Genomic DNA, 22,284 nt, shown 5'->3' with positions numbered 1-22,284 from the left:
TAAGAATCGGCGGGAGAGAGGGCTCTCGGTCGAGGACCTCGCAGCCTAAGCCGGATCTGCGGACCGTTCTTCAGGCGAAGAGGAGGTCTTCGGCCAAGAAGTCCTGAGGCTGGTGGCATAGGGCTTATGAGGGTAGCCCCCGCTGGGGAAGAGCGGTGATCATCGCAGCACACGGTGCCCGTCTCGCCCCAGTGCCCTCAGGAGGTCGATCTGCTAACCCTGCCACATACAGTGTTCCAGGGCGCAGTGATCTCCAGTGAGCATACGTCTCAGTTTCTTCCGCCCGGAAGCGTAGCAGAACTGAGATGCTCGCCACCCCTTCGGGGGTCTCTGGAGCAGCTAGTTCGGCCGTTCCCTGCCGGTGTCCCGTTCCAGGGCGCCGAACTAGTTGCTCCGATTACACCAGAGGCCAGTCTCGAGAGACTGGTTCCCTTAGTAGACTATTTCGCACTGTGGAAACTACTGCCGAATGTGTCACAGTGGATCCTGCGTACTGTAGAGAGAGGCTACAGAATCCAGTTTGGTTCTCTTCCGCCTCGATTCAACGAGGTGAATTCCACTCTGGTGGGCCCCGAGCAGGCTCTGGTAATGGAACGAGAAGTAGATACTCTCTTAGGGAAGGATGCCATCGAGGTGGTTCCTCCTCACGAAAGAGTTTCCGGGTTCTACAGCCAGTACTTCATAGTTCCAAAGAAGGATGGAGGTTTGCATCCCATTTTAGAGCTGCGTCAATTGAACCGTTCAGTCAACTTAAACTCAAACAGGTCGTCTCTCAAATCAGGTCCGAGGACTGGTTTGTCGCAATCGATCTAAAAGACGCATACTTCCATGTCTCCATCCTTCCCACTCACAGGAAGTTCCTGAGGTTTGCTTTCGGGGGAAAAGCTTACCAGTATTGGGTTCTTCCCTTTGGCCTAGCACTCTCACCCAGCACTTTTACGAAGTGTGTGGATGCCGCATTAGCTCCGTTGCAGCTACGAGGCATACTCAATTACATCGACGATTGGTTGATTCTCGCTCAATCAGAGCGGATGGTGGCTCAACATTGAGATGTTGTTCTCGCTCACATGAAAGTGTTGGGGTTAAGACTGAATGCCAAGAAGAGTGTGCTTTCTCCATCACAGAGAACCACTTATCTTGGTGTGGTGTGGGATTCGACCACGATGCAGGCACGTATGTCCCCTGCTTGGATCGAGTCCATCCTCACGGAAGTCAGGAGAGTGAAAGAAGGCCAGTCACTCACTGTCAAGCAGTTTCAGGGACTGCTGGGTCTGATGGCAGCTGCGTCCAATATGATACCTCTTGGCCTGCTGTACATGAGACCCGTACAGTGGTGGCTCAAGACCAAGGGGTTCTCCCCGAGGGGAAACCCGCTTCGCATGATCAAGGTCACGCGGCAGTGCCTACGTGCCTTAGACATGTAGAGACAACCTTGGTTCTTGTCTCAGGGCCCGGTGCTGGGAGCTCCTTGTCGCTGCGTAATGCTACCGACGGATGCATCTCAATGTGGGAGTAGACATCCTGTCGAGACAGGGGCCATGGCCCGGGGAATGGATGATTCACACCGAGGTGGTGAAGCAGATCTGGAGAGTGTTTGGCCAGGCACAGGTGGACCTCTTCGCTACTCAGGAGACAGCACAATGTCCCCTCTGGTGCTCTCTAGTTCATCCAGTTCCACTGGGGCTGGATGCCATGGTGCAGACATGACCGAGGCTTCGTCTGTATGCCTTTCCCCCGATTGCTCTGCTCCCCGAAGTTCTGAAGAGAGTGAGCCAGGACGAGGTTCGGCTGCTGCTAGTAGCCCCATTCTGGCCGGGCCGAGTATGGTTCTCTGACCTGATTTCTCTCCTCGACGGCTCTCCATGGGAGATTCCCGTCAGGAGAGATCTCCTCTCACAGGCAGGAGGCACCCTTGTGCACCCCAGCTTGTTATGGAAGTTATGGAAGCTGTGGGTGTGGCCCCTGAGGGGGCACAGCTCATAGCTTCCGGTCTCTCAACCGAGGTTGTTGAGACCATCCTCCAATCCAGAGCTCCCTCAACGAGGAAACGGTACGCCATGAAGTGGAGACTCTTCACTTCATGGCCTCCCTTCGAGCCTATTGAGGAGATCTCTGATCACCATCTCATCCTGAAGACTGTGTTTCTTCTGGCAATTTCTTTTCTGAAGAGAGTTGGGGATCTGCAGGCCCTGTCAGTGGCCCCTACTCACTTGGACTTTACACCCGGCATGGCCAAAGCCTTTTTTTACCCTCGTGCATGGTACATCCCCAAAGTTCCTTCCGTCACGCCACAGTCTGTCGTACTGCAGGCCTTCAGTCCTCCTCCCTTTCAGGAGCCTGACCAGCAAAGGCTTAACTGTATGTGTCCAGTGCGAGCACTGGACGCATATGTCCACAGAGCTGCCCTGTGGAGAAGGGCGGACCAACCGCTGATTTCCTATGGTCCCCCTAAGAGAGGTCTTCCTGCTTCCAAGCAGACCCTCAGTCGGTGGATTGTGGATGCCATCAACATTGCATACGAGCAGAGGTGGGTAGTATCGAGTTACATTTACTTCGTTACATTTACTTGAGTAAATCTTTTGGGTAACTAATACTTTTAGAGTATATTTTAAAATGGGTACTTTTACTCTTACTCAAGTATATTTTTAGAGAAAAAACGGTACTTTTACTTCGTTACTGTGGGCGACTCTCCTCTCGTTACTGTATCTTAATGCAACACAAGTTAAAAATGCTTCGGTTTATTCCAAACGCGCCGTCTACTTTTCTCTGTTCAATGAATGATGCCCATTCGCGAATTATTCATTCTTTTGAGTCGATTCTGTTTAAAGGCTTTATCAAACCAGTGAATCGGTTCGCGAATCAGTTTGAATGATTCGTTCAGTTCCCTGCCGCACGCGCTGAGTCTCTGAAGCGGTTCTCACTCAGATAACAGAAGAACATCTAGATAGGGCTGCAGCTATCGATTCTTTTTGTAATCGATTAATCCAGCACTTAATCGATCGATTAATCGAGTAATCGGATAAAAACTTTTTTTGTGTTTTTAAACAACCAAAACAAATAATGCATAACGAAAATGATGTGGCTGTAAAATGATCAAGCATTTGGCTTTTATTTCTCAAAAAAAAAAAATATTTATTCAAACTTCAACATTTGAACAGTGCATGACTGAGCTGGGCGAACAAAGCTGTCCATACTCCGTTGTGAAGTGCTGAGAGGGAGAAAAAGAGGAAAAGCAATTTAGCTTATTAAAATGCACAACAGGTTTCCCCATACACAAAAGAAATATGTTTTCACAATATATCTGAAATATATTTGCATTGTTGTTCACTTATATTTATCATTTTGAAATATATTCTGAAATATAACTAAAATATATTTATTGGGCCAATTTCGAATATTTGCATATATTCCAAAAAATATATTTCAGATATATTGTGAAAACATATTTCAAATATATTTATTTTGTGTATGGGTCATGCTGTAATCTAGCCCTGAAAGTATATAGTATGTTTCATCGTAAAAGCCATTCACAACTTTTTTGACAGTAAATTGTTTCCATTGGTTAGTTGCCTTATACCACAGCTGTTAAATAATGTACGTTTATTATGTAAGGGATAAACCATGACGGCCAGTGCAATTCTATGAAAATATACCACACCTCCACGGCACGTCGTGACCGCATCACACATCACAACGTCGTGCGGTATATTTTCATTAAATTGCACTGGCCGTTGTGGTTTATCCCTTACATAATTAACGTACATTATTTAACAGCCTTCCTCTCGACTAGCAATCACATTGATTTAACGCTACATTGAATTTATTACGTTGTCTCGGGTGACGGTCCTCCGGTCTTTGAGTAGAGTGGATGCTTTCTGTTTAGATGCTGTAGCATGGACGACGTGCTGTTGTGGTATGCTAGCTCGATCTTGCAATATACACACACCACGGCGTTCTCTTTACTTTTCAATTTGAAATGATCCCAAACCTTGGACATTCTGTCGTTTTCTCTTGTTTGAGTCTTCTCTTTGCTCACTGTTACCGCTCCCATCTTCCATTTTGCTGCCCGCGCTCTCAAATCAAAACACCACTAACGACTTGCGTCTCCTTCCGCTTTTTGGGTGACGTAAGCGCGTTGTGTCATACAAAAAATAATAATTGCGAAAGAACGTGATGTGAGCTTTAAAATTATTTAAAAGAGGCTTCGAGGCAGAGGAATTTGCCTCGATATTTTTTTGTAATCGAGTTACTCGAGTTACTCGAGGAATCGTTGCAGCCCTACATCTAGAGCGATGAATACGTGGCTTTGGATCTACAGTCAGTTGAAAGCAAATCTGCAAAGGCTTGTTTGCTAGAGCTATATGAAGATCTTTTATTAGATGAACACCGCGTGTGCTGTCTACTGTTTCACAGGTATAGGCCACGATACCACTATGACATTACCAGTTTGTTGTACATGTACCTTACATTAAATACAATGTATAATTTATACATTAAATAAGCTGTCACAGAGTATGAAATGAACACCCGCGGAACCCGCGTTAGCTCTGCGCAGCGGCGCGCGGCCTGTTCTAGACACAATTAATATTCATATTTTTACAATATTTACTTGCAAAAATATAGGCCACATTTGTTTACATTTTGCAGAACAGAAGATCCGTCAATATGCATTTGTTTCGTTATGTTCAGAGCACTCATGTGAGGCGTTTTCAGAGGTTTCAGTGTCAGAGGTTATAGGATAATACATAATTAATTTACTTTAAAATATAATTTAATTCAGTGATGCAAATCAGAATTTTCATCAGCTGTTATTCCAGTTTTCGGAGTCATATGATCCTTCAGAAATCATTATAATATATCGATTTATTACCAGTGTTGGAAACAGTTTTGCTGCTTAATATTTTTTGGAACCTGTGATATTTTGTTCAGGATTCTTTGATTAATAGAAAGCAAAAAAGAGCAGCACTGATAATAAATCAACATGATTTCTGAAGGATTATGTGACTCTGAAGACTGGGGTAAAGGCTGATGAAAATTCTGATTTGCATCACTGAAATAAATTACATTAAAATATATATTTTGAACAGCAGTGTGTGTGTGTGTGTGTGTGTGTGTATATACATATACACATTACATAAATGTAATCTATATATCTAAATAAAAATAGACTATATTCAGTACCTATATGATCCAAAGTAACTAGTAACTAACTACTTGAGTAGTTTTTTTATCCGGTACTTTTTTACTCTTACTCAAGTAACTATTCAGACGATTACTTTTACTTTTACTTGAGTAAATATTTCTAGAAGTACTTTTACTTTTACTTGAGTACAGTTTTTGGGTACTCTACCCACCTCTGCATACGAGTCCTCTGACCTCCCCTCGCCGATGGGAGTCAGGGCTCATTCCACTAGGAGTGTGGCGGCCTCCAAGGCCTTCCTCGCAGGTGTCCCAAAACAGGACATCTGCAACGCTGCGGAATGGTCTACGCCCCTGACTTTTGTCAGGTTCTACGGCTTGGACATGCGGGCCTCACCAGGCTCTTTCGTCCTCTTGCCCTAGATGTGCTCCGCAGGGATACACACTGGGCAGGGACTTGGAAGTCTGGTAGTGTGGATATCTTGTTCCCCAAAGCGTCTTCGGACACAGCTCGAGTTCCTGAAGAGGAATGTCTAAGGTTACATATGTAAGCCCAGTTTCTCGAGGGAACGAGACGCTGCGTCTCGATGCCACACTTCCGGCATCCCTGCCAGCGCTTGCTTCATTCCAGAGGCTGACGCCGGTTTCCCGTCACCTCGCCCGTGATGTCTCGCCCATCCATTGGACAGATTTCACTTGTATTCAAAGCTGGTTAAGATGAAGGCGTCCCTAAAGCATCTTCGGATGCAGTGTCTCCTTCCCATCGAGGAACTGGGGTTACATACATAACCTAAGTCGTTTTCCGTCTATGTCTGATAATTGTCATTTGGTTCAGGTGTGCCTTGTTAATTATCTTCAGTTGCCTGTGTATTTAGTTCAGTCTGCCCTGTGTTCCCTCTTCTGGTCTACATAGTACCTACGTGTGCATCCTGCCTGTCTGTCCTGTGTTTGCCCTATTGTGGATTATTAAAGACTAGGCATCTATCTTCACCTTCTTTGCGCGCGTATCTCACCATATCGTGACATCGATGAGATTTTGAAGTGTGCATCTAATGGACACTTTACTATACTGTGAGGCCACAAGAGAGGAGGTTATGAATGGTGGTGAAGCAACACAACTGACACTCGTAGGTCACATGATAGTGACAACATAAAGATTATAGTATGTCTGAATTTCATTCATTCTACAAGCATTCATACTATAGCACATACTTTTATAATGGTTACATAGTAAGTTTGAAAAGCAAATTTAGTACCTACACATTATCCCATTTCGGATGCAGCTTCAGTCATTGAATCATTCACTAAATCAATTAATTCCACTGGTAGAACCACTGGTGGAGCTAAAATACAAAGTAACTGGCTATAATTTCTGAAATGTAGTTACTCAATATTAAATTTTTGTTTAATGAACTGTTATAAAAGCAATATTATACCTGTAATCATGCTGTTGTTCTAAAAAATGAGCACAGCTGTGATTATGGCTGTGGTAAATTTTAAGAAAGCAGATTTGCAGTACAATTCTTGCTGCACAAAATGGGGAATTTATAAATCAGTTGTTTTATAATCAGTTATTATTATTATTGTGACTAATGTCCCTAGTGAAAAAAAAGTATGTTAAGTATACTTGCAGCCAGACTAATTGTCAGTATACTTCAAGTGTGTTAATGATTAGTTAACTTGAAGTGTGCTATTTTGGATAAACTTTTTTTGTACTAAGTGTATTTTAGTTGTAATTAACTTATACTAAAGTATAACTTAAAGTGTATTTAGTGTACTTTTTGATGCTAAATTGAGACAATTTCAAGTATACTTAGTACACTTTAAGTACATGTCTATTTTCATGCTTGATTGGTGATATTAAAGTTAATTTTTTTTGTATTACGAGTACATTACAAATTAATTAAGAGTGTCTTTGAAACACACAAGCAATATACTATAAGTGTATTATTTTTGAGTAAAAATATATTAATTTTCCCCCCAATGCTGAATCCACATTTTAAGGTCATAACAATAAATACATAAATTCAATGACAGAGACAGATTATTAACAATTCAAACAGTGTTTATTTAAACCTCAAATGGTTTTAGCATTGCAAAACAATGCACCGTTTAAAAAAAAAAAACGATAAAAAAAAAACAAAACCTTTCAAACATGTAAAAAATACAATAAAACAAAGAAAAAACTATTTTAAATACATGTCCAAAAAAATCTTGGAATTTTATAAAGAATTGCTGTTACATTTGCACCTGATGGCCGCTCACACATCAGATATACTGACACTCCACAAAAACAGCATTCGTTAAAGTAAAAGAGGTAAGGTCAGAGGGCATGTTCATACAACTTTCTCTTTTTACTACATCAGACTGTAAATATCCTGTATTAAACATACTACTTAATAGAATGAACATCATGATTAGCAGTGAGGAATTGTATCAGTTTGTCACATCAATATTACTTTAAAAAAAAAAAAAAAAACATACAGTATACAACAGAAGTGAGTGCACCCATGTAACATCACTATAAATCATGAGATAAAACACTATTCAAGTTGAAAAGTATTGTATTTATAGAACAGATCAGGCTAAATTGTAATGTAGACACATGCCTGTTCTGTAAAGCTGCTTTGAGAAGTTAGTGTGCTATAAAGTGCAAAAACAGGAGCAGTGCACCGACACTAGACTTGGTTGACATCATCTCTTTGTCTTCAAAGACGATCAAAACATCCAGTGGGTTCCTCGTGACATTTCCTCTTCCTCCTCAACAGCAATGATGGGGACTGCTGTCTTCTGCACCTGCTCAGGCTCCTTTTTCTAAATGCATCAAAAAAAGTGTTAGTATGTCACAACAAATCATAAAATTAAGACTTGTGTGGAAAGACATTTAAATGTTCATAATTGAAAATAAAGGTGTGAAGGATCAGAGTAGTGTTTATTCAGTAGGGCGTGTGCCCATTTAAAACCTTGTAGTAATTTTCACAACGTCTTCCAGAGCTGTCGGTCAACTGGATTTAATTGGGAAAAACTTTCAGGGGTGTATCAGCTGAATGTTCTTGAGCTTGAATTGAACTGGGGTTTTCATTAATAAAACAACCAAATAAATATAAATAATAAATCAACACACCTTTATACAAACCCAAAGCAACTTTAAGATCAGTGCAAGTAGAAATATAACACACAAGACCTTATTAATCCATATTAAGATATTAAGAAAGCCTACTAGAACTTTCAAGACCCAACTCTATTCCTGTGAAGCATAATGACTCTGAATCAAAGGCAAACTGAAATTTAATGTTTTTCATTCTGCCAATACAGTCTGAATCAGAAATAGTGGCACACTACATTACATCAAACATCCTTGATCCTTGGATATCATGATGTCCTTCATGTGGTGTGAAGAAGCAGTATTTGTTTGGGCTGTGTCTGCATGAGCTGATAAATGATTTAAATCTCAGTCTAAAATATTGTACTGCTTCAGAAGAACCATTTGTGCTGCTACATTTGCAAAAATAGCAATTCATCCAAAAATGAAGCAATATACTTAAAAAACCTTTCAGAAAATGATGGTGTACATCTCGCAAACACTAAATCCATCAATTAAATCAATGTGAATTCTACTTAACTCACTTCACTTTAGGCCCGTGGTATTGCAGCCCTCTTGTTGTCTTTGACATCCCAGCACTCCACGCCACCTTTGCTCTGAAAATATTGATTTCAAAAACATTTGCAAGTATGAGTTTCAAATTAAAAAACGTGAGGAGCTAATATCAGTCTGAAATAGTAAATAAAGTTATCAAAACAGCCATCATAAATGCTCCTCGAGCCGCTTGTTTACCGGGGCTTCGGCTGCATTAGTAAACTTAATTAGCATGACATGGTTTATGGTTATGCTCGATGAAACTGACGACGCGGATCATTAATACCGATGAACACAAAGTTTAAAACTAACAGTAACTTACTGTAATATAGTGAATGTGTTTGTTTTGACGTTACCTTTTAACGTTATGTGTTGGTTAACGTTAGATCTCTCAGCCGTCCTCCTGGTTTGAAAGACAAAAATCACCGGACTTGTTTGTCTGTGTCCGACTGAGAAAGAAAATCACAAACAAATAACGTTATATGTTTTATTTTCCCACTAACAAACTGTGGTGTAAAACACTGCATATTTAACACTTGCCGTTGATAACTTTGATGCAATGGCGTGTTAGTTCCTCTCCGCATTAGCGTTGCTGAGCTGGTTAAAATAATAAGATACGAAAATAAACCATAAACGTTCAAAGGTGCTTTAAATAGGAATAAAGAAGCTTGAAATGCTTACCTTTTCTTCCTGACTCAAAGTTTTGAGTTTGAATGAAGCTCAGCTGTGATTGGACGGGTGACGTCACGGCCGCGGGTTTTGAATCTTTTTAGGAAACACTAAAAATATATATTTTGCCATAGCCCAAGTAAAAGTTATTACATTAAAAAGGCGTAATGTAGGCGTAATATTAAAAATGTATGTACAATGAAAAAATTATATTTTTTAAGATAAGTGGTTGCAATCCATTTATTTTAGCTACATTTAAATAAAAATGTGGAAAGTTATTCAACTAAATTTGTTTATTTCAATGTAGCTAAAATAAATGGATTGCAACCACTTTCTTTAAACAAATGTAGCAAATTCAACTAATTTTTTTTCTCTCCAGTGAAATAGTAAATATTAAATATATTTACTATTGTTTATGTATTTATTTGTTTAGCTTTTAATTAGTTATATAATAACCTACAGCCCTATACTCTATAAACATATTTTCTCCAAAAACATTATTTAATAAGTAAGTAAAAGAAAACGGTTGTTTCAAGTCTGTTCAATGCAGTCATGTTTGAACGGGAAACCTGATATATGATGTTAAATCAAAAGGAATTGTTTAAATAAAGTGAACAGCATCAAAAATCTTTTTTCTTCTTCTTTTCTTCAGTGAGCAGTGTTCTTTATCATTCTTGTAATAACATGACTCGTAAAAAGAGATGAGTGATGGAAATTAATTAATAAGTGATGGAAATTATGACCCTGATGGCTTTCAAGTGTGAGGATGGGCATCTCCTGCTTCCACTAAAGAGTGTGTGTGTAAGAGATTATTTTTAGAGATGTTCAGCTAAATATATCCTGAACATTTGTCTCATAATGTATTTGCTGTCCATCCACAATCACTCAAATGGAAATGTGTAATTATTAGGTCTAAGGACAAACTGTATGTCATTCCACTTCCAAACAATATTGAAAGAGACAAAAAACTCCTGGGGAACTACTTCTGCAGCTTTATACAGATATCAATGCCAATTGTTGTTTTTCAGCTTTATTTCTCCATACAATTTATAATGATGTTATAATAATGCAGTGATATAATATTAATGCAGAGTGCGTGAACTTCACTTTTTGGCTTTGCAATATAAACAGTGTTTACTTGACGGTACACTTTATAATGCATTCACTTTGTTTATTTTTTTCTTTACTTTCTGAAAGCAATGTATGCCCAAGTAATTAAGTAAATTCCAAGCATGAAGAAGTCAACTTAAAAATTACTCAAAAATGTACATACTACAACTACAGGTTATTTAATAATGTACTTTAATAATGCATTGTTACAAAGATCATTTTCAGCACACAGTTAAAAAAATATTCATAAAATATATTTAAGTAAAATGCAAATAAATATACTTATAAAAAATGTACAGAAATTTAAATTCAAGCATATTCTTGTAAAATACGTTTTTTAGAAAATATACTAAATTACAATTATTTTAAAGTGTGTTAAGAGTTGTATTTTGAAAATAGTCAAAAGTATGCTGCTAATATACTTTTTGTATATTTAAAAAATAATATTTTTTTTGTTATTATATTTGCAATGTACTATTAAAGCAGGGAATATATTACAAATACAATAAAGTATACTTTTTTCACTAGGGGTGATACATCAGATTTGAGCTGTCGGAGCACATACAGTGCAGTCTTATATTTAGTGGATGTTTTGAAGTGGCATTCTATAGGATTTAATTGATTAATCTGTTACAGTGATATATAATACCCCCATGAAAAATTAAATGTCCAGTACTGGAGAGCCTCCCATGGGCTTTCATGAAATTAAAAGACAGTTGGGATACCTCAGTCTCACTGCTCTGTTGAAAAGAAGTTGTTTCACTTTGATATATTACTACAAAACCATTCATATAAATTTGTATGCAATATGGGATTAAAGAGTGACTCAGCTAATGGATATTTTGTCAATGACCAAAAGCAATAAATAGAGTTCTTAAATTCATTTACTGTAAAGATTATTGATTTCCTACACTAAGATGCGTTAGGATATACAATCTGTTCCATTTATTATAATTGCTTTACATGATCTGATTAACTGGCCTTAATCTAGGTTAACTGGTAACAAGGAGTCCAGGAAAGACTTGAAGTTCCGCAAAGGCTAAAATACACTACACGTGGATGTTAGCTGCCAAAAGAGATCCATTCTGCCGATTTTGAGAAGTTGGAGGATATCAAACATGTTTGATAGTTTGAGCTGATTTTAGAACACTTACGTATTGGCCACGTGCACTGCATCTAAATTCGGTTCAATTCTATTAGTGCTTGAGCATGTTCTCACAGTTCATTTATGGCAGTGACGACCGCATTCTACAACCGAATTGACTCCTGAAAAATCCACAGCCTACAGAAATTCTATGCAGTGTGTATGGAAATGAACTTAACAGCTAGTTGTCAATTATGTATTTAAACACATATCAGAAGTTGTGTTTTTCATATCAGAAGAAGTGCAGTGAAAGAAATCACAGGGTACTGTAAATTTTTACTCATTAGGGTTGCCAAATCTTGAATATAAGCCACATACCTTAATATAGCAATTTGCACATGCCTACTTTATTAACTACATAAAATGGATCAATTATGAGCCGAGTCAAAAATACAAGCCCAGAGACACTTAATATTATACGCATTGCTTATAATAAGTGGAAATGGCAACTCAAGAGCACTCTCTTCCAAACATAAACAAAACACGATGGCTCTGTTGACTGTGGTTTAAAATGACCTTTAGAAAAGGCAGCTGAGAAACCGCCTGTGATGGATTCAGTGTGTTCAGTCTGAACCGAGTCATTTTGACCGCTATTTCATTTGATTTACCAAAAAGAACAATTTAATTAAAAAAGAATCATTTGCTCCTGAATCTGACTAATCTAATCGCATAATATTTTCGACTGATTTGCACCTGAAAGTGGTGACTGTTAAATCTTGAATCATGTTTTGTGTTATAAAAACAGAGTTCTGTCTATTTTTTGTTGAACTGCCGAGAACAGCATTTGTGTGCAAATAGAACCTAAGACGACTGCAGAAACACTGGGCTATTTATAAGTTCATCAAACATGGCAATCTAACAGCACACCAGTGGAGGACACCAGCATCCATTTCAGCAGTTACCATGGTCACCAATTGCACACTTATTGTGATACAGTTTGCGTTTGCAGGTACATCTTCATAAGCCAAGAATATTTTGTTCTGCCTTATTTAATTAAAGAGAACGGCTCGCCCTTTCAAATCAGTCTAACTGTGCTCTACCTTGTCTATTAAATTACATTTCTTATGCACAACACAAAAAAATTATGACATGAAAGTAATACTAAATGTCTTTTAGCTGAAGACTGCCTTCCTGGTTCAGTGACGCCCTCTGGTGACTGCAGGTAACGTGTTTTACTTGTTTTCATGCCAGAATATTGTGCTTTAGAGTACAATAACTACAGCATTTGCTGGGTTGTTCTTTGGGTCAGAAATGGACAAACCCAACTTCTGGGTTAAAATTTTTATGTATCATCTCAAAAATATTGCAAGAATTAGATGTTTTGTTTCCAATCAAGACTTGGAGAAACTTGTTCATGCCTTTATCACCAGCAGGGTGGATTACTGTAATGGTCTCCTCACCGGCCTTCCCAAGAAGACCATTAGACAGCTGCAGCTCATCCAGAACACTGCTGCCAGGATTCTGACTAGAACCAGAAAATCTGAGCATATCACACCAGTCCTCAAGTCCTTACACTGGCTTCCAGTTACATTTAGGATTGATTTTAAAGTACTTTTACTCGTTTATAAGTCACTCAATGGCCTAGGACCTAAATATATTGCTGATATGCTCACTGAATATAAACCGAACAGACCACTCAGATCATTAGGATCGAGTCAGTTAGAAATACCAAGGGTTCACACAAAACAAGGGGAGTCTGCTTTTAGCTATTATGCCGCCCACAGTTGGAACCAGCTTCCAGAAGAGATCAGATGTGCTAAAACATTAGCCACATTTAAATCAAGACTCAAAACTCATCTGTTTAACTATGCATTTGTTGAATGAGCACTGTGCTATATGTCCGAACTGACTGCAATACATTTTATGTATAATCATTTTCTTTAAATTTATTTTAAATCATTTTCTATATCATTTTAAAATTCTTTGTTTTTATTATTTTTATTTCCATGTTTTTATTGATTTTAATGTCTATTTCACTTTCTTTTATGTAAAGCACTTTGAATTACCACTGTGTATGAAATGTGCTATATAAATAAACTTGCCTTGCCTAAAAATTGTACTCATCAGCTGGGTTAGACCATATTTGACCCAAAGTTGGGTTGTAACAACCCAGCATTTTTTTAGAGTGGAGAAATTATAAGTTAATGTTAGTTTAGCATCACAAGCTTATTTAAACTCTAGATGCATGCAATCTTTTATTTATTTTGGAAGAGTTTTATGGATGAAATCTTTGGCTGCCCTAAGTCTCCCTCCTCTTCCTCTGCAGATGGATTACACTGTTTCTTCTTAGTCAGCTCTTATATTGTTTCTGACTGGCAGAAAAGCAGCCCTACCTACTATTCATTATAAGCTGCTCAGTAGTTAATAAGCATAAATTGTATGAAAACTGTATGAAAATGTATAATTAAAATTGAAACAAAATGACCAGAGAGGTAAGAAAAATAATTTGAGATCTATTTTGGAAAGAAGCATTGCTTAAGCTATTAAAAGTAATACAAGTTATAGTTTACCCAAAAATGAACATTTGCTGAAAATGTACTCACCCTCAGGCCATCTGAGATGTAGATGAGCTTGTTTCTTCATGAAAACAGAATTGAAGAAATTTAGCATTACTGTACATCACTTAGTCTCCAATGGATATATCCTTTGCAGTGAATGGGTGCCGTGAGAAGGAGAGTCCAAACAGCTGATAAAAATAATCCACAAGTAATCTCCAGTCCATCCATTCTGGTGAAGAAAAAAGCTGCATGTTTTTAATAATAATAGTAACAATAAGTAGTAGTACTACAATACTAAAAAATAAAAAAATCACTAAGACCAAACTTCCAAACTTCTAGCTAAGTCCTCTATTCTTAAAATTTGAATTTTTGTGTTAATTATTCCTTTAAGTAAATGTATTTTGTTTTTACAAAATACTGATTTTATATACACTGCCATAATTACACTTTTGCTCTGATTACCTAAAGCACAAGCTTTAATTTATGTTTATTAGTACATTCGCAATAGTTAGCAATTCGTGTTTTGAAAAGGGTTTTATGTACATTGTAATTTTGCCATTATTAAACACTGGATTTTCTGGAAGGTCTAACTGTTTGTATTAAAAACTTTACAACGCCCATTCATTTCACTATTCAATAGGGAAATAACCTTTCAATATGATCACTGTATCGTTACAATCACACTGCCTTCAAACTGGCTACCTGTGCACAATTAAATATGATAGCAATATTGAACCCTTATTCTTGTAATACTGTATTAATATGTAAATATAATACTGCATCATACACTCATGTGATTAACTCTTAAATGCATCGTCTTTATTGTAAGCTGTGGATGAGTTGAATTTAACAATCCCCATTTGCTTTTGTGACTGAATGTTATGTTAGTAGTGAGAAACAGACATGTTGCATTTGGATACATGTAGATGAACTTGGGAATCAGTCTAGACCTAAAAGTAAGATTATTGCTAATAATAGCTATAACAATAATACACACATATTGTGTTCCTGTACAAACTTTATCAAAACCTGCAGGTAAACAAACACTGGTGACTGCATAAATAGACCTCTGATTGCACTCACTATGGTTACTGTATCCATGGAGACCACAAGGCCACCTCACATCATGGCAGTCTAATGAAACCCAGTATAAATCTTTACAGTAAAGTCTGGCTTTGCATTTTGCATCAACAGACCACGACTAGTATTTTTTCATAAAAGAAAACTGGCTACAATATAAGCAACAAATAAACATTGTGTCAGTGAAACTTTAATAATAATAAAAAAACATACAAATGCAAATAAAACAATAAAAGAGACATAAATAATAATGGTAGGATCAAAGGTCTACTACACGTAAAGGTGCTATAACCAAAAACTTTCCTGTGATGGAACAAGTGCAGTCTTAAAGTCTCCCATTTCACTTTCCACTGTTGAATATTAATATAATAAAAAACTTATTTCAAGTAAAAATGTCTTGCCAAGGTTGAAAAAAGTCAAACAAACAGAAAGCAGTGTAAAATGTGTAAAACAGTATAAGTTGTTTTTTCAAAAAGGACACAAAGAAATGAAAAGATAGCTAAAGAGCAATCAGCAATTTCACAGATGCATATTGCTTTATAGCATGTGGTTTTAAATCAACTACAGACTACAGTCTGTAGCACAAGGAAAATCCAACATTTTTCATAACAAGGCATAGAAAACAAGGCATAAACATAAAAGCACAATTAGTCTAGTGCTGTTTGCCTGAACCTTATGAACAGCTTTTACAGACACTGATCAAATTCAATAAATAAACCAACAACAACCAAAACTTTGGTACAACACAAGACATTATCACCCATCGAAATACTGCGAAATGTTTCTAAGATTGTGAAATCATAACAAAAATGACATTTACTTGCAGTGTAGTGTTGTAGTGTAAAGTCTTCCACGTCTATACAAAAAACAACAACAATACAGCCATCTCATAAAACCCGAGATGTTTGAAAACATTGTTTCTCTAAGATTGATGACACATGGCACTGAGCACTCCTCCATCTCCATATGTTTCAATACCATCCGTACAAGTAAACAAAACGAATCTAAAAGGAACCCTAGGAATTGTGTATGCAGAACCAGAGCCTCCTAAAACAAGGCCACAAATGACAAGCCTAAGGACAGTCCTTTATTCATCTGCTAGAGTTCTTCAGTGTAACATGCTGAGTGAAAACACTGATCTGACATGTTCAGTGTAAAGTATGCTTCAGCTAGTAATTACAGCGCGTGGGAATTCATCTGCTGAACAGCAGTTAATCTTGTAGTCGTGCTTCAGGCAACCGTTGCCACTTTGTCATAGTCGTTAATGCATTCTGTGTCTGGCGTGCTGCTTTCATCTGGGTTGTTGTTCCTGCAGCACACGGCAGCGAGGAAAAGGCCCGCTCCTCCCAGCAGCACGAAGCTCCCGCTGAAGTAGAACGCCAGGTCGTAGGAGTGCATCCAGTCATAAATCCAGCCTGGAGACACAACAAAACAAATGGTAGAGTCACCTACTGTATTGTGCTGTTTGTCGCTGTATCCGTACACTTCTGTCTACCTATTAAGAATTGATTGAGAATGACATTTTATTTCTAATTCAATTTCTGAATTGATGCTGCATCATAATTTTAATTTATAGAAGCAGAATTCAATGGAATGAAATTTAAACAGCAAATTTGAATTGCTGTGAGTGTAGTTTTTATTAATACATTTATTTTTATTTTTATAGTTCTTGTTTGAAATGTCACCTGGGTCAGTGACAAATTCCAAATTAAAGAAAAGAATCTTCTGACACAGTCAAGAGGGTCTTCAATGGGTGATATTTATTTATTTTTTAAATATATATGTATTATTAATTTAAATAAAGTTATTTTAGTTACATTTAAATACTATTGTATTTTTGGTTAATATTTTGAATTAGATTTTATTTTTTATTTTCTGTTTTCACTTTAATTTTAATTAAAGGTTTAGAAATATTGTTCTGCTTTTTATTATTTTTGTGTATATTTTATAAATATGTCTACATAATTTGTATTATTGTTATTTACTAGATTTAGTTTATTTATTTTAGTATGTTAAACTATATGAAAATGACCTAAAAAGGTCTAATTTATGTCAACGTCTTCAAAATAAATTCATTCTAATTCAACATTGTGGGTTTTATGTCATCAATTCAAATTAATTGATTCATTGAAAAGAATCTTATTTTAAATTGTATTTTTTTTGCCAGACTCTATTCTGTAATAATGAATTTGCAAACTACTGAAGTGAATTTTTAAAGGCTTGCATAGCTTCTGAGCCTGAACAGATCTGAAATCAGCAACAGGTCAAAAAGTTACCTGCGACTGGTGGTCCGAGCATTATACTAAATCCACCAAAGAACATCAAGATCCCATATGCCTCAGTCAGACGATCCATTCCCACAACCTTAGTGGTCATGTAGGGTATGACAGACCAGTTTCCAGAAAAAAAGCCCAGCAGCGCTGAGATGACCCGCAACCCAGCATAGTTCTTCGTGACGGGGATTATGAGAAGAGCCACTCCTGTTCCCAGCAGAGTGAAGGCGTACAGAAAGATGCTGTTCATCCAGTGGATGTCCATCATGACGCCCAGCAGCAGCTTCCCCACTCCAGCAGCTATGGACATGATGGAGACCAGCGGGATGGTGCTGATGCCGCAGATCAAACCCTCGGTCTGGGCCAAATCCTCCAGGAAGAGAAGAGGAGTATACGCTCCCAAGCAATACGTGAACAAAGACACGCACGTGGCCAAGAAAACCCTGTTCTGAAGCAGCTCCACCGCCGAGTGCAAGTATTTAGAGTACTCCTTCTGCTTCTTCTTCACAAGCCGCACCAATGCCGCGGAGCTCACGAGGCTCTTCTCATACGGTGGAGGCTCTTTCTTCTCCCCTGTGATTAGTACGTTGACGGACTGATTTTTCTTGATTGGGTCCTCCACGACAGGGGCCTTTTCCAGAACCTTCTCCTTGGCCTTCTCGGCCAGCGCCGCTCTCTGTTTCAGGTAGTAGGCCGGCAGGTGCAGCGGTCTCATGAGTCCAGCACAGGCGATGATGTTTAGTGCAAAGCAGCCGATAAGCAAAAGACAGCCGTCGAGTCCAAAGAGTGCAATTAACTCGTTCTGCACAGTAGCGTAGAGAAAACCTCCAATACTCGTACCTGAAAAAAATCAGATGGTGAAGTATTACCAATATTGGGATTGAATTGTTTTAGTTTTATGGAATATCAATGTTAGTAGTTGTAGGGCTGCACAATTAAGCAAAGTAAAACCGAAATTGTCCTATGGCTTAGTGTGATTTTTAAATCACAAAGGCTGCTATTTTATGGAATAAATATATGGGCTGCATGTTTCAGAGTGAAGCGCAGCACTGTGTCGTTACACGTGAGCAGCTCTTTATCTGCTAATGTTTTCAGTGTCTCAGAGCGGCTCGGTTTGCAGTAAATGTTATTCCACACAAACTCCATCTCTGCGTCACTTTAACATGTATTTTAAAACATTTTGGCCAAATAGTACATCCCTACAAGCAAGTAAATTATGAACAATATATTTTTAATCACATTATAAATCATAAATCATAAAACATTCTGATAAATTTTTATCAGAAAAATCACTATTCTTTCCTTAAATCATGCAGCCCTAATATGGCTATATGGCTTAAATATTGCATCCATTTAAATAAATAAAATAACTGTATTTATAATTCTGCTTTTAGATCTGCATTTCAAATTAGTCATGAAAACTTAAACTCATTATTTTTTTAAACAGTAATGGAATTCACATGTGTGACCCTGGAGCACAAAACCAGTCTCAAGTCGCTGGGGTATATTTGTAACAATAGCCAAAAATATATTGTATGGGTCAAAATTATTGATTTTTGTTTTATGCCAAAAATCATCAGGATAGTAAGTAAATATCATGTTCCATGAAGATATTTAGTAAATTTCCTACTGTAAATATATCAAGACTTAATTTTTGATTAGTAATATTCATTGCTAAGAACTTCATTTGGATTTTTTTCCACCCTCAGATTCCAGATTTTCAAATAGTTGTATCTCGGCCAAATATTGTCCTATCCTAGCAAACCATACATCAATGGAAAGATTATTTAGTCAGCTGTCAGATGAGGTATAAATCACAATTTTGAAAAATCAACCCTTATGACTGGTTTTGTGGCCCAGGGTCATATTGCCTGTTATACGTTGCCTGTTTTTTCTTCTCATATTCGATAAAACTCATAAATAAATGATAAATCAAGCCCAGCATGTCCAAACTGGTAGTTGGACTGGACTGGTAGTTTATTATTTTTGACTAATCATATATTTACCTGTTGTAATGATGCCAAGAGCAAGACCGCGTCTCTTGTCAAAATACTGGCATGTGATTGTTACAGTAGCAGCATAAACAAGTCCACAGCCTAGTCCTGTACAATAAAAGTATATGAAGTTAAAGAGAAGTCAGCAAAAAGGTTCACCTGCTCATAAAATATTTATTATAATCATATATGCAAATATAATGAAGATAAACAAAACAAGACTATACTCAAAATCTAAATAACTATATTAAATTAAATTAAGTTAATAATACATTTATAGTTATGTTATAGATTTTAATACATTTGCTTTTAATGTTTTTGTGAATTTTGAGCAGAATTGTGAAACTACGTTTTTAGAGATCGACTGATAATCAAATGTATTTTCTGTACTCGGTTTTGTCATATATTACATAAATGCTTGATATGTAGTTCAAGCTTGATGCTGATTAAAAGGATGAGTCAATTTATTTTGCCTTGTTATTATCATTGTTACTCGTTGTTATTAAAAACATGCTGTTTTGTTGTTGTGATATTAAGATGAAATTGAACAAAAATGTAAAACATTAAATAAATATAAATTATGCATATGATTTATATAAATAAATAATTGGCATTCTATTAGGTTTCAAAAACAGTATCAGTTGATCTCTAGTAATTTGAGCAATTGTCAGTATAATTTGTCATTATATTATTGTCCATCAGCCTCTGAAAGACCCAAATCAATCAACCAACATTTACACACAGGTGGCGCACAGGTGACCCGATTTAGAAAAGGTAATCTTTTGAAGAGGAAAAGTGAGATGCTCACCAACAACAATCCCATAGGAAAATATGAGAAACTGAACATTGGGTGCAAAAGCGCTAAGCATAAGTCCTCCAGAGACCATGACCCCACTGAAGATGGTCACGGGTCTGGCCCCGAAGTTCACAACACAGGCACTGCAGATGGGACCTGTGCGAAAGGACAAATACATCATCCTGTAAGACAATGGGAAGCTCGAAATAGAATTCAAATCAACAGCTGCTTAAAATGATCAGCTATAAGCCGAGGCATAGAACTAGACAGATAACCAAGTGCAGGACATGACATCAAACGGCCCACTGACACAAACAGAAAACCATTAGCCACAATTGCACCCCTATTGATTTGACATGCTGCTCTTCATTTTATAATGGTTTCATAATGAAAAACAAGGTCAAGTCTTATAACAGAAAGATGAGAAACCATGGAGGAATAAGAAATAAAAGAACATTTTACAAGAAAATACTATTTTAGTTTTTCTACTTCAAAATCTCATGGTTAATTTACTATATTTCTTCAATTGTGAAATTTTACAAGCAATTTTTGAGTGAAAACTTATTTCTACACCATTTAGTGTAGTTGAAGTTTAATTATGATCATATGGTGCTGGAAAGCATTACATTCATTGTAGTTAATCGTGTTCTTGCTTAATGTTTGCAATGGTATATTTACCAGGAAAAAGGGGGAAATGCAATGGAAAGCATATGTTTATACAGAGTAGATTTATTAGGCATAATGCATCTGTTGAAAACTTACTAGCAATGAGTCCGACCCCAGACACGAGAGAGCCGACCCATGCTGTCATGCCTTTGCCGTCCTGGAAAGTGTTCAACCATTCTGGGTAAAGCACCCCCACCGACTGGGGCGAACCGTAGGCCAGGAGCTGACCCATGAAAGAGGCAACCACAATGGCCCAACCCCATCCTCCATCCGGGGCTTGCTTAGTTCTCTGGGCACTCATGTTTCCACTGGGTTCCTGTGATGAAAAACAAATTTAAAGAAACAGTTCAGTCTAAAAATAAAATTATGTTATTCTTTACATACATTTTGCACTATGGACCATTTATATGATGCTTTTTATGTCCTTTTTGGTGCTCAGCAATCTCCATTCAGTTGTATGGGGGGGGGGGGGGGGGGGGGAGGGGTGCGCTCAACATGCAAAAAGTTTCTTTCTTGTAAGAATGTGCTCTACATTTTATTCTTAGAAGAAAGTATGCAGCATTTCTACATAACACCAAGGGCAGGATGTGAAGAACGCGCGCACGGCTGCTCGCGGAGACGCGCACAGACGCACGATAGCGGAGAGCGCACAACTGCAAACGTGCGCGCTCCTGAACCCTACTCAAATACTTTTCACACTTCTATATATTCTGCGTATAGTTTTTTTTTAGTATTACACAACTTTATAATTTAAACTGAAACTGTCGTTGTGATTATTATCAACGAAAAAAATAAATAGAAATGTAAGGAAAAATAACGACGTGTTTCATTTAAAGTCATTAAAAGACTAAAATATCTATTATATTACAGAATATTGTGTAAAAAACAAATGAACATCTCATTAAGATGAACGAAATCTTTTGACACTTACCTCGCCGACCGGGAAATGGTGATGATTTCCGTGCTAAATTGACTCTTTGGACAATCCTGCGTTATGATTTGAAATGTCTCGTCATTGTGTCACAATGTGAAATGACCACTATGATCTATATGAATGATTGTGGATGCGTTGAGCTGAAACACCCCGGTCTGTCCTTCATCATTGTGCGGTGTGTTGTGCACGAGCTCCGGCTTTTGTTGTCAGGCGTTTAAACCGGTTTGAAGCTGTTCTCGCTGGTCCAGCTTCACATTTCGATGCTCCTCTAACTTCCTTTTATATGACAATGAACACAGCCTGCCTGCAGTGTCAACCCAACATCGACCATTTCCCATCCACAC

General features: G+C 37.6%; 1 protein-coding gene across 1 annotated transcript; it reads right to left on the bottom strand.

Moving 5' to 3' along the window:
* Nucleotides 1-14,996: 14,996 nt before the first annotated feature.
* On the bottom strand, nucleotides 14,997-22,284 carry LOC306852466 (monocarboxylate transporter 9-like). The gene is made up of 6 exons (XM_079389325.1): nucleotides 21,938-22,284; nucleotides 21,103-21,322; nucleotides 20,353-20,496; nucleotides 19,557-19,652; nucleotides 17,554-18,390; nucleotides 14,997-16,692 (listed from the first exon to the last, which is right to left on the bottom strand). Exons 2-6 carry the CDS (start codon nucleotides 21,305-21,307, stop codon nucleotides 16,508-16,510), a joined length of 1,467 nt encoding a protein of 488 aa, XP_079245451.1. The 5' UTR covers nucleotides 21,308-21,322; nucleotides 21,938-22,284; the 3' UTR covers nucleotides 14,997-16,507.

This window comes from Barbus barbus (genome assembly GCF_936440315.1).
Source record: "Barbus barbus genome assembly, chromosome: 32".
NCBI lineage: Eukaryota > Metazoa > Chordata > Actinopteri > Cypriniformes > Cyprinidae > Barbus > Barbus barbus.
The sequence above is the reverse complement of the archived record's forward strand: the minus strand, read 5'-3'. Positions and strand labels throughout refer to the sequence as shown.